The sequence below is a fragment of the Sinocyclocheilus anshuiensis genome, unplaced genomic scaffold, assembly GCF_001515605.1.
Source record: "Sinocyclocheilus anshuiensis isolate Anshui unplaced genomic scaffold, SAMN03320099.WGS_v1.1 scaffold964, whole genome shotgun sequence".
Lineage (NCBI taxonomy): Eukaryota > Metazoa > Chordata > Actinopteri > Cypriniformes > Cyprinidae > Sinocyclocheilus > Sinocyclocheilus anshuiensis.
Genome location: NW_015552666.1, coordinates 991680 through 1003911, shown reverse-complemented (window position 1 = coordinate 1003911; position 12232 = coordinate 991680). Strand labels below are relative to the sequence as shown.

Genomic DNA, 12232 nt, shown 5'->3' with positions numbered 1-12232 from the left:
CTCTATTTCAAAACCACCACAAACCCAAAGAGATACAATGGATCATGTTCTGAAGAATTACTTTTAATTGTGTAAACTTTATTTTGCCATAACTTAGTGGGGAATTATGAAATAACGGGAGGCTCAGTTACAATTTGAGACCAATAAGTGCAAACTGAATTGATCAAATCAATTCCTGGGGATAAAAGACTCAAGTGGCATACAAATACTGAACAATTAGCTCTCTTCATCCTTGTTGCAGCCTCCACATACATAGCTACATATGGGAACTGAAACAGACAATGAGAGAGACTGCTGGAGTATCTTTATGCTGACGAAGAGCTTGTCTTCAGTTAGTTTCGGAAGAAACTTTTATATATTTTGATATTTTTTATATTATCTTACTACGTAATGAAACACTTATGGTGGTTTCAAGTCCGTTCTGCTCAAGTGTCAAAATACTATGCTGCCTTACTGAAAAGGAATAAAAGGAATAGTTCACCTAAAAATCATCTATTCATCTTAATATCACTCAAAATATATATGATATTTTAGTTATCTAGCAGACCGCTGTCTTTAGTTTTTGGGTGACCTATCCCTTTAAATCAACAAACCATAAATGACAAATATAAAAAACAAACAAACAAAACAAAACTGAAAAAAGGATTAAGACACTGCAGATTGTTTCCTGAATTAAGCATTTTTTCTGAACCCAATTCTTTGTCCCAAAGCCCAGACAGCAACCAAAAACAACGGTGATAAGTAGTCAACTATCATCTCCCAACCTTCCCACGCAAAATGTGAGAAAAAATTAAATAAAATGTTCAGTGTTCTACTCAATGGAGTTACTATTTCATCAAGCAGCAGTTGGTATGAGTGTAGAAAATGAGAAAATAGAGGCTTCACTATAATGGTGGGAGGAAAATACCACCAAAACTTTCTTTAATGAACATTTTCCCTCATTTGTATTCCTGTCATACCTGCAACTCTCTTTTTCCCTCTCACAGAGGCAAGTCGGTACTGTTGTGGCGTGTCTTCCGTGAGGTGCCGTCATCCCGAGGGAGAGCCTTCTGTAGGTTGGACATGGCTGCTGTCTTCTTTAGGTCAATCACGGCGTAGCATTCTCCTCGGCGGGAGGACGGAGCCGCTGTGGCGGCAGCCATGCCACGTTTGAGGGGAGGAGGTCTCTGTGGTACCGGAGCCCCTCCTCCATGTCCCGAGCAACCGGAGGGCTCACCCTCCAGGTCCACCTGGATGTAGTTGAGCTGGCGAGAGGGAGGAGGAGGAGGCGGGTGACGGCTGTGCTGCTCGCAGGTGGCGCTGCCACGTCCCACTCGCTGACGTCTGAAGTCGAAGTTGAAAACCCGGTTGGCCCTCTCAGGCGGGTGAGGGTGGGGAGGGCAAGCGTGACGAAGATGTGTTGGAGGCTGTAGCTGTTAAGAGTTTGCATGTAAGTACATTTCAGTGTTACTAGTCAATAAAAAATTTTAAATAATTTTATACAGACTGAACTTTCAAAGAGCAATAACTAGCCAATTTAATTATTTTAGAGCTAAGCATAACTATATAAATAAATATTCACTCTAGAAATTTACCTGACATTTATAAAATTATTATTATTATTGTATTTACCTTGCATTATAATTTTATAATAAAATATTTTTTTATATTTAATTTGTAATTTTATTCTATTCGATGAATTCATATATGTTCAATATTCATATAAATATTATATAATATATATATATATTATTATTTTATTTTTATTTATTTATTTTTTTACTTTTTTTGTGTATTTATGAAATTTTACTTATTCACATAACTTCCCAGGCCTGGAAATCAGTATTTTACAATTCCCTGATATTACCCTGGAATTAGATTTGGCATATTCTCTACATGTATTTGCTCATGCTCTTGTTGACGCACCTGTTCAGTGTTGACATAGTTCTGCAGGGCATCACGATGAATCCCACCGCTGCCACCACTCTCTTGATGGTATCCATTTGGGGTTGTGGGCCCTTCGGAATACTCATACTCATCATATTCTTCTTCCTCTTCCTCCTCATACTCGTCCTCATCCTCGTCTTCATCCTGATCCTCTTCTTCCTCACGCTGAAGCGCACGATATTCCCAAACCGGGGGGAGTGACGGAAGGTTCTCATAGTTGAGCAACGCGGTGCGCCGATGACCACCAACCCCCATTCCCCGGTCACACCCATATCCCTGTGGAGGCAGCGGGGAGGCGTGTGTGTGCGTGAGCGGGAGGGAGTGCGGATGCGTGTGTGTGCGCGAATCACCGGTGGTGCTGCTACTGCTACTGGAGCCCAAAGACTGAGATTGAGACACAGTGCTCGGACTCAGCCTTTGCCTACGTGCCCCACGGAGTCCGTTGATATTCTCATATGTCAGCTGGCTTTCCGGGCAAGGCTCCATGCTAGGGTGTCGGTGGATTAGATGATGACAATGGTGGTAAGAGTGCGTGTTGCACATGTGTACGGACGGAGTCTCCTCTCCTTCTGTTTCAGAGCTGCCGTCTGGTGCTCGAATCGGGTGAGTGATGTGGCGGTCTCTGTCTCTTTCCATTAGGTGGCGCTGTGCTGGGGTCGGGCCTAACATGAACTTCACCTCCTGGGCTCCAGGCTGGAGGAAGACCTGAGGGTCTTTGTGAGGGTCGTCCAGGGAGCAACAGTGCATGCTGGGCTGGCCTGGGACTGGGCCCCCACGTATGGTGGTGGTAGTTGAAGTTTCCGGGAAGGTGGTGGGCCGTACTTCGGGCAGGGAGTGGACACAGTGGTGGCTTGAGAGGTCAGTTTCCATGCTCACTGTATTCACATATGTATGGGTCTGGAAACAAACGAGAAAAGGTAGTTAAATTGATGTTTAAATGACTGATGGCACACTATTTACCTGGACTAAATTTTACATTATTAATATTTTAACACCTGGAAAAAGATAAAGTGTTCCACTTTTGAAGCAAAGGATCTGAACTGTCCATTTGTAAATAGACTCTTATTACAGACTGTGATGATGGTGTTTCCACAGATAATATTGTAAATCTAAAAGAGTTTTTTATGTTTTCATTTTAAAAAATTATGTAGATTTATAACTGTCACAAATCGGGTTTATAAACTTCCGTTCTCTCACCACCAGAGGTCACCGGCTCTCCACATGGACTACACAGACTGTTACACATCCCCCTGGACTACATTTCCCATGCTCCATTGCACTAATCACAAGCTCACCTGAAACCAATCACACACAACTGCTACCAATAACACACAATATATAAATCAGTCTCACACCACCATTCAACGCCAAGTATTGTTTAGCGTTTATCACTTTGATAGCTACTTTACGGAGCCTGCCCTAGTTTTCATAGTCTAGTCATAGTCTTGCCTTGCCTGTTTTCCTGGTTCCTGATTCTTGCCACGTATCTTGGATTAACCCTTTGCTTGCTGTTTCGGACTGTGTTTGCTCCTCGCCTGGCCTTATGCTCACGTTTACGGATTACCCCTTTTGTCAAACCCTCTGGATTACGTTTGCTGTCGTCTGACTCAAGCCCGTTTAGGATTGCTCTTTTGTCTTGCCTGTGCCATACCTGTTTGCTGTTGTTCGACCCTGCCTGTGTTTTTGACTATGTATATTAATAAAAGCTTGCACATGGATCCGCACGCCTCTCGTCTCGTCAGCTCCGTAACAATAACACTATACTTTGCGTTTTATTACCTTGGCATTAAATTAATGAAAACTGGTTAATTCTGCTGTGTGAGTGTTTCTGATACAGTGGCTAAGGAAGTGACAGCAAATTTGACACCTTTTTCTCTTCTAACAAACATAATCGGTCTGCAATATTTTTTTTCCCTCTTATGGAAAGTCATAGAACCGCTATCATGGATTTTTTCTTTTGCTATTGGGGCGAATGGAAATGCAAAAATTATAGTTGTTTCCGATCACCACTAGAGAAGTTTACCAATCTTTAATGACTCCTGCTTCTGAGAACCCCAGAAATGTAAAAAGGGTCCAATTCATCTAATTAATTTCAAGTTAAGTAATATTATTATTCAAACGTACAAAGTCCTCAAAAGTTTTTTTTTTAATTTAAGACACACTTACGCATATTAATGTCAACTGCATTAGATAAAACAACATCAAATCAAGTGTCATTTACTTAAAGGGGTCATATGATGCGATTTCAAGCTTTCCTTTCTCTTTGGAGTGTTACAAGCTGTTCGTGCATAGATAAGATCCCTAAAGTTGCAAAGACTAAAGTCTCAAACCTAAAGAGATATTCTTTATAAAAGTTAAGACTCGTCCACGCCCCCCTAAAACGCCTCGTTTAAACACGCCCCCACATGTCTACATCACTGTGTGGGAAGATTTGGATTTTCGGCGCGCATGCTGACCCTATACAGTCTATGATGCTGACAAATAATGCTGACTCACAGCCTGTAAGTACGTTTTCATATTTAAAGGATTTGCCACTGATGATTCAAACGCGAGTTTTGAGCAGTGTAGAGTAGCGCTTGTTGTTTGTCGTTTCTCCGATCACAAATGCAGACATGGTTTTATGTTATCGCGGCGCGATGCAACGCAACTCGTAAAAAGACAGTATAAGTAATTATAATCAGTAATTATGTCCCCACTGGATGCAACAAATGCCTAGTTTATAATGGGTTTTATTGGTTTTGTCTCGTAGCGCCGGGACATGGCATCACAGTATGGTAAGGGGCTTAACATTTCCGTCACACGCTTGAGGAATTCGACCAATCACAACGCACTAGATAGCTGGCCAATCAGCGTACATCTTGCTTTTCAGAACGATGAGCTTTGTAAAAATCGAGGCATTTCAGAAAGGCGGAGCATAGAGGATGTACAGTACAGTATGTTGAAAATAATGTGTTTTTTTAACCTTAAACCGCATAAACACATTTCATTACACCAAATACATAAAATAATGTTCTTTTTTAGCAACGTCATATGACCCCTTTAATATAAAGTAGCACAACATACTTTTCAAGCAAAAATGAATAAAACAAGTTGTTTTGAGAAAAGGTCTAACATTATTTGTTTATTTGTCTAATGCAATGCTGCTTGAGCATCCAGATACTTTTTGAGGCTACTGTATGTGTGCAAAGGCAGGTGTTTGTTCTCACATGGTCATCCAGTCCCATGAGGCTGTGTCTGTGGTCGTTGGTGAGAGAGGGCTGCGATGAGTCTGCACTGATTGGGTATCCTGGGAATCCATTAGGAAAACCCTGCATTGGGAATGCAGGGGCTACACAAAAAGACCAAAGCACAGTACACATAAGCAGGTAACATTTAGGTCTTCCTCCTATAAGCTACATTCTGTTGATATGTGGGCAAGATATGTCATCAAGAACATGTGTGAAATGAGTCATCAATATTTTTGGACCATTTTGCCTATGACCTCAATGGCCTGTCTAACAAAAGCCTAATGCTAACAGACTAAAAACCACAAAACTCCAATTTTGTTTCTTTGGGGTCTTTAAAATAATTATACATACCTACATAGAATAGATATGCTTTCAAAAATTCACTATGACTATTTAAGTGAATTGTGACATTGAAACAAGCATTTTCTGTAAAGCTGCTTTGAAACAGCATGTATTGTGAAAGCGCTATACAAATAAACTTGAATTCCAAAAGGCTAAAATGATGACTAGTTACATATTATGTTACAAAAATCTCCTAATGTCAATGTTATGACAGAAATGTCAATGCTTCACAGCACACCTGAAAATAAAAATAAAGTTGTGAGAGACATTTAATGAACGGAGTGTGAAAATATGTAAATACAGGTGGATAGGTGTTTAAATTCTACTTCTAAAAAAAGCAATACCGTTGACGTGACATAATAATTAACTTGTCTATCCATATTTCATAACTGATATCTAACATGATCCCACTGTTCAAATATTTTGACCCTATTAAAACAGTAAAGACTGATCAACTGATGACTACAGTTTTGTTTTACACATATATGTATATATGAAACCCTGTGTGGTCAAGTGTGTAGATATTTCAACTCACTATTGGGTGTCTGTGGAGTTCGAGGAATGTCCATCTCTGGTGCATGCCCGGGCCGGGTCATGATCATGGGCTCCTCCACCACATTGATGCTGTTACATTGCATCAACTCCTGCAGCAGGTTGAAAATCTCTTCTGCACGAGAACACTTGAATGCAAAGATCCCTGTCAAACATGCAAGAAAATAGCAAAACAATAATAATAAATGCATAGGTGGAGTGGTACTTTCATGCATGGGGGAAGGTGCAAAAATATATTGGCACACAAATCCTAAATTAGGATGACAGCATTAAACTGAACTTAATTTAATTATAACTAATATTACTACAAGACACGTTAAAAAGGGTAGTTCACCTAAAAATTTAAATTTACTCACCCTCATGTCGTTCCAAACCCATTGGAAAATTCATATATTTTTAATGAAACCTGAGAGGTTTCTGTCCCTGCATTGAAAGTCCAGGTAACCAAATCGGTCATACTTTAGTTTGGGGACTAATTCTCACTATTAACTAATTATTAACTAAGTCTTTTGACTCAATAAACTCCTAATTTGCTGCCTATTAATAGTTATCAAGTTAGTTGTTAATTCTAGGTATGGGGTAAGGTTAAGGGATTTAAAATATGGTCATGCAGAAATAAGTACTAATAAACAGCCAATATGCATGCTAATAAACAACTGGTTAATAGTGAGAATTGGTCCTTAAACTAAAGTGTTACCACCAAAAGATAAAAAAAAGTTTATAAAGGTGTTGTTAGACAAATTCATATGAATCAAGGGATTTAATCCAAGTCTTGTGAAGAGATACGATCACTTTATATGATAAACAGATTTAATGTAGGCTTTTATGCACAAATAAACACATACATATAGCAAATCACATATGGTAAACACAGAAGCTTGTGTGTGTGTCACTTGTGCGTCATGTGCTAGAAAAATCCTTGTCAGCATAAGCTTCCATGTTTGCAATACGTGTGTGTATGTATGTATGTATATATATATATGTGATCATTGTTTAGATGTAAATAAAAACCTAAATTAAATAAAATAAAATAAATAAATAAAAGCCTAAATTAAATCATACCATTCAAAGCAATCGTATCTTGTCACAAGATATGGATTAAACCGCTCGATTCATATGGATTTGTTTTATGATGGCCTTTATGACCTTTTTTTTTATCTTTTAAGATTGTTACTTGAACTTTCAATAGAGGGACAGAAAACTCTCAGGTTTCATTAAAACTATCTTAATTTGTGTTTCAAAGATTAACCAAAGTCTAATGGGTTTGGAACAACATGAGGATGAGTAAATTATAACAGAATCTTTATTTTTAAGTAGCCAAATCAACCACCAAATATAAAAGGCTCACAGAAGGTTTTGGTATTTGCTTTACACACAATTTAGTCTTAAATCTGCAAAAAGTAGAAGTAAAAATCATCTCACCTTGTCCTGTCTGACATCGACGGCCACTCTCGAAAGAGAAGAGGTTGGAATCGTAACCGTATCGACGCAGGCAAAGGTATGGCCACCGGATGGCATCACGTTTGCGTGTGTGCAGAATGAGCTCTGTCTGTGTGAGCTCCATGGTTCCTGAGCCCAACTCATTCCCCTCATCGTCCACATTAGTCACCTGCCAGACATAACAAGTTATCATAGCAATACTCTACTAGGCGAACTATTCTCAAATGTTGCACTTAAAATTTATAATTACTGCCACACTGCTTTTTTAAGGTTTGTTTTTATCAGAATGTGTCTTGTGAAATGCACCTTAAATTTGTTGAGATGGTTGTCTTGGATAGCGTCTCTGTATAGACAGCTCCAGCAGCTCCCCATAGCTTCAGCAGGCCAGCTGAAACCTTAAACAGGAACAAACAGATTATATATTGCTGGGACTATATGGAGACAACTGAAAGTTAATAAGCAACCATTGTTTTAAGTAAAATAAATAGGTCATGCATGAAGAGATGACTGAAGACAAAAAGAGCGCTTATATGCTCACCTGGTCCAGGCCATCAGTGGGAGTGATGCTTGTGTCAATCCCAGAATCCTCTGCTGGGTGTCATGGTGGAAGTGGGGTGTGCTGGTAAGAGCATCCAGTCCCAGGGCGCAAATGTTTCATTTTTCCTATGAAGCAGAGAAAAAGAAAGGACTTGATGTACAATCCTTTGAGTATACTGTCCTCTTTCTCAAAAAGGCCTGAGCTGTGATTAAGATACAGGGAATGAAGTTGCTCTGTCTCCCCTGACTAAATAAAATGTAATTACTTTATACTGGGAATCTTATTCTCAAGTGGAATCAGCCTACAACTGGTTTCACCTTCAGCCTATAAGATATGCACAGAAAGCTACTTAGATAAAATAACTGATAAGCACCATTTATATTTCAGGTGGCTTCAGCAAAGAAAAGAAAAAGAAAAAATCAGTTCTGTGCTATTCCAATTTAAAGGGATAGTTCACCTAAAAAAATTTAATTCTGTCATCATTTACTCATCCTCAAGATATTTTGAAGAATGTTGGTAATTAAACAGTTGCTGGTAGACATTGACTTCCACAGTATGTAAAAAAAATATCATGGAAGTAAATGGCTACCAACAGCTGTATGGTTACCAACATTCTTCAAAATATCTTCTTTTGTGTTCAATAGAAGAAAGAAATTCATACAGGTTTGGAACAACATGAGGTCAGTAAATAATTACATAATTTTCGTTTTTGAATGAAGTATCCCTTTAATGTAAAAATGATGCTGACACGTAGAAACACATGGAAAATGCAGAAAAAAATCAACTTTTGAAAAGTGCATGATCTCACCACACAAAAGTTAGATTTTTGTATTTGCTTTATTAATATATGAGGTTTTGTGTTGATGTTTTGAATCTATCCAAACACAAAGTACACAAATACCTCTATGAGTACAGAGTACCATATTCATGCATTGCTGTATTACTGTGTCTGTAGTAAATCTTTGCTTAGTTAAGGTACTGTAAGGATGCATTATTATATTAAAACCCACAGACAAAATTCCAACAGGTGTCTTTACTTAGTGTGTAATAACCACTAAATCCTATCTAATAGAATCTCTGTTCCAATAAACATGATTTTAAAGCCTTTCATTAACTGAATATTAATTTTATTTCTAAGCAGGTCAAAATTAATGACATTAAACAGAGTGAGAGAGAGAGAGAGAAATTCTAAGTTTATGAATGCCAACGTTACATTCAAGGAAATTTCTCAACTATTAACTTATATAGTATATACATGATATAATGATAATATAAAATACATTGTATAATTATATTTGTTGTCTGTTTTATGTCTAATGTTAATATCAAATTTAACCAGACTCAAAATTACTAATCCAGTCCTCACACTGGTCAATATAGCATCATGAGCATCTCAAGACAGCAGCATAACATTGTTCAGCAAAATGAAGCATGCATGATTAAATGCAAAAGGTTTAATGATGGAAGATGGCAGCATTTTAAAAGTGTGCCAGACTCGTCAGTACCATTCATGTGTAATTCATTCATAAAGTTAGTCATCACATGAAGGCCCAGTCATAAAGTTGCTTTCCACATACACCCAAACTAACATACACAGTATATCTGCGTAATGTAGACAGAAAAAGGAAATAATAGATTGATAATGCATTGAATATTTGATCTCTTATGAGCACGTCAGTTCATAACATCAGGCCACACACACAACCTTTCGTGCCTCACACAGCAGTTCGCACAGTCGAACCTGAAATCCACATTTGATTCTCTGAAGTCTGTCATGCGGGACAAGACGCGTTTGGCACCTGGAAAATTGTGTTTTTGTCTGCAGTTCATGCAATAACCCAGAAGCTTACATCCGAATCTCGTGCAGCAGGTCTCTCGAATAGACACTGAGTGACAAACAGATGCAACTTGAACGTCTTGTAGCACATCACCGCCAAGAATCAGTCGAAAAACCAGATAAATGCAGCACAAATCTGCGGGACTAGCTTTTCTAATGCTCAGACAGAAAAGCAAAGTACAAGTCGAACCAGTAAAAGCAACTCTTGCGGCGTTCTAGGAGATGGCTCGCTATGTTCCAGCCTTTGTATCAACGTTAGTGTTATACTACCACTAACCGTTTGCAGCTGGATGCTATTAACTATTGTGTATCAAACACAGCACATTCACGCAAACTAATGAGATGACTGAGAGCAGGAGGCGATCGAGCTCGCGCTGTACCAGCAGCATCAAAACATGTTTAGGCTACTGCAGAACAATTCAGCTGCGGTTGCTACTCACATGTTTGGCAATGATTGCAATACGAGACGAGACAGATGAAGGATGCGAACAGCAGTCTACGCTGGATGCTACACCATCGGACTTGGCGGTCGGCGTGGTGGTCGTTTTTGATGCTTATTCTAGTGGTAAGACTAAGAAAGCGCGAAATGCGTGAAAATACAACAGTGAAGGCAATTGTTTTTTCCCCGTAACGCCCCCTTGCTGCGGCACGGGCCTCTCTGTGACATTTCCCGACCACCAGGGTGAGAGTTCAGGCAGACAACGAGGGCTGCTGGAGCGACAAGAAGGTAGAATATGCTGGAGGACCAGAAGATTGGGTGTGAATGTGTTTGAGCATCACACGATGACGTGTTGGCAGCAGCTCTGTTTAAATCCACCTTGCAGTCATTTAAGACAGACGAATCTAATTCCTATTGGATTTATGCGTTCAGCATTCTCTCAAACAGGTGTTTTACGATTAGACAAATGGCTAAAACTTTACTTCTGAATCGCTTGTAACTGTGCCATGTTCATTCCTTTGGTTAATATCAACTGTCAAAGAGTTTATAGAAGAAGAATAGAAATTTAGCTAGTGTGGAAAAAGTTTAGGCTAATCTCAGAGCCATTTGTATGAGTTTATGTAAAAATAAGCATTCCCTACGTCTTATAAAAAGATAATTAATTTTAACATTTAGCTTAAAACACATGTCCGTTTTTAGAAACTACATTTTTAAATTAATTTTAGTTTCATACGTTTTTGAAAAACAGGGATACCTTTTTCTACCAAAAAAAAAAGTTTTTACCATTAAGTAAGAAGTGCTATATACTTTCCTTGCACCATGGATACACATTAACTTCATCATTATCTTCAAAATGTTTTATAATATATATATATATTCTGTTTATTTTTACAAATGTGACCCTGGACCACAAAAGTTATCCAGAAAAGAAAAAGTGTCAGTTTTTCGAAATTGAGATATTTATACATGCTGAATAAATAAGCTTTCCATTGATGTATGGTTTATTAGGATCGGACAATATTTGGCCGAGATACAACTATTTGAAAATCTGGAATCTGAGGGTGCAAAAAAATCTAAATATTGAGAAAATCACCTTTAAAGCTGTCCAAATGAAGTCCTTAGCAATGCATATTACTAATCAAAAATGAAGTTTTGATATATTTATGGTAGGAAATATACAAAATATCTTCATGGAACATGATCTTTACTTAATATTCTAATGATTTTTGGCATAAAAGAAAAATCGATAATTTTGACCCATACAATGTATTTTTGGCTATTGCTACAAATATACCCCAGCGACTTAAGACTGGTTTTGTGCTCCAGGGTCACAAATATTAAGGATTTTGAGGGGGTTTCTATGTCTGACGTTCCAAAAGATGCTTTTCTTAAAAAGGTCAAATATCTGATATGTTAAATTCTGAAAAATATCAGGTAACTTAATCATTATTTTCAAAAATGTTTTCTAAAAAAGAGAAATATATAAATATAAAATAAAATATATAAATAAAATGTTTCTCTGTTTGACAAAAGAAGTCTTTTCATAAAAAGGTCAAATATCTCATATTTAAAAAAATATATTTTATGACTGCTTAAATGTTTTCTTATTTATAATACAGTAAGCTAGGAATGTCCGTCAATCTTATGGCATATCCTTTTTAACCTCGTTTTTTACTGAGGCTAATATATAATTAGGAAATGAATCTCAACTGTAAATCTTAGTCTTTTTCAGACACGGAATACAACTAGAGAAAATGGATACATCAGCATCAGGTATCAATTACATGTCTGTCAGCCTGTAAAAGGCAACAACAACTTTGCTGCAAGTTTGATCAAATTTAAGAAGTTAGAGGCATATCATTGGGATAGAATAGGCTGTTTGTTTTACATGGAGCACATTCCGTCATTGTGGTGACCATGTTAGGATCACA

At 37.9% G+C, this 12232-nt stretch overlaps 1 protein-coding gene across 2 annotated transcripts; it reads right to left on the bottom strand.

The window, feature by feature from the left end:
• Positions 1-798: 798 nt before the first annotated feature.
• On the bottom strand, positions 799-10426 carry LOC107667350 (fibroblast growth factor receptor substrate 2-like). Of its 2 annotated transcripts, none has more exons than XM_016458974.1 (8): positions 10303-10426; positions 8026-8150; positions 7794-7882; positions 7470-7656; positions 6031-6192; positions 5133-5254; positions 1906-2823; positions 799-1412 (listed from the first exon to the last, which is right to left on the bottom strand). In XM_016458974.1, exons 3-8 carry the CDS (start codon positions 7857-7859, stop codon positions 981-983), a joined length of 1887 nt encoding a protein of 628 aa, XP_016314460.1. In that variant the 5' UTR covers positions 7860-7882; positions 8026-8150; positions 10303-10426; the 3' UTR covers positions 799-980. The 2 variants fall into 2 exon arrangements, with proteins under 2 accessions (XP_016314460.1, XP_016314461.1); XM_016458975.1 differs by lacking the exon at positions 10303-10426 and adding an exon at positions 9876-10009.
• Positions 10427-12232: the final 1806 nt, after the last annotated feature.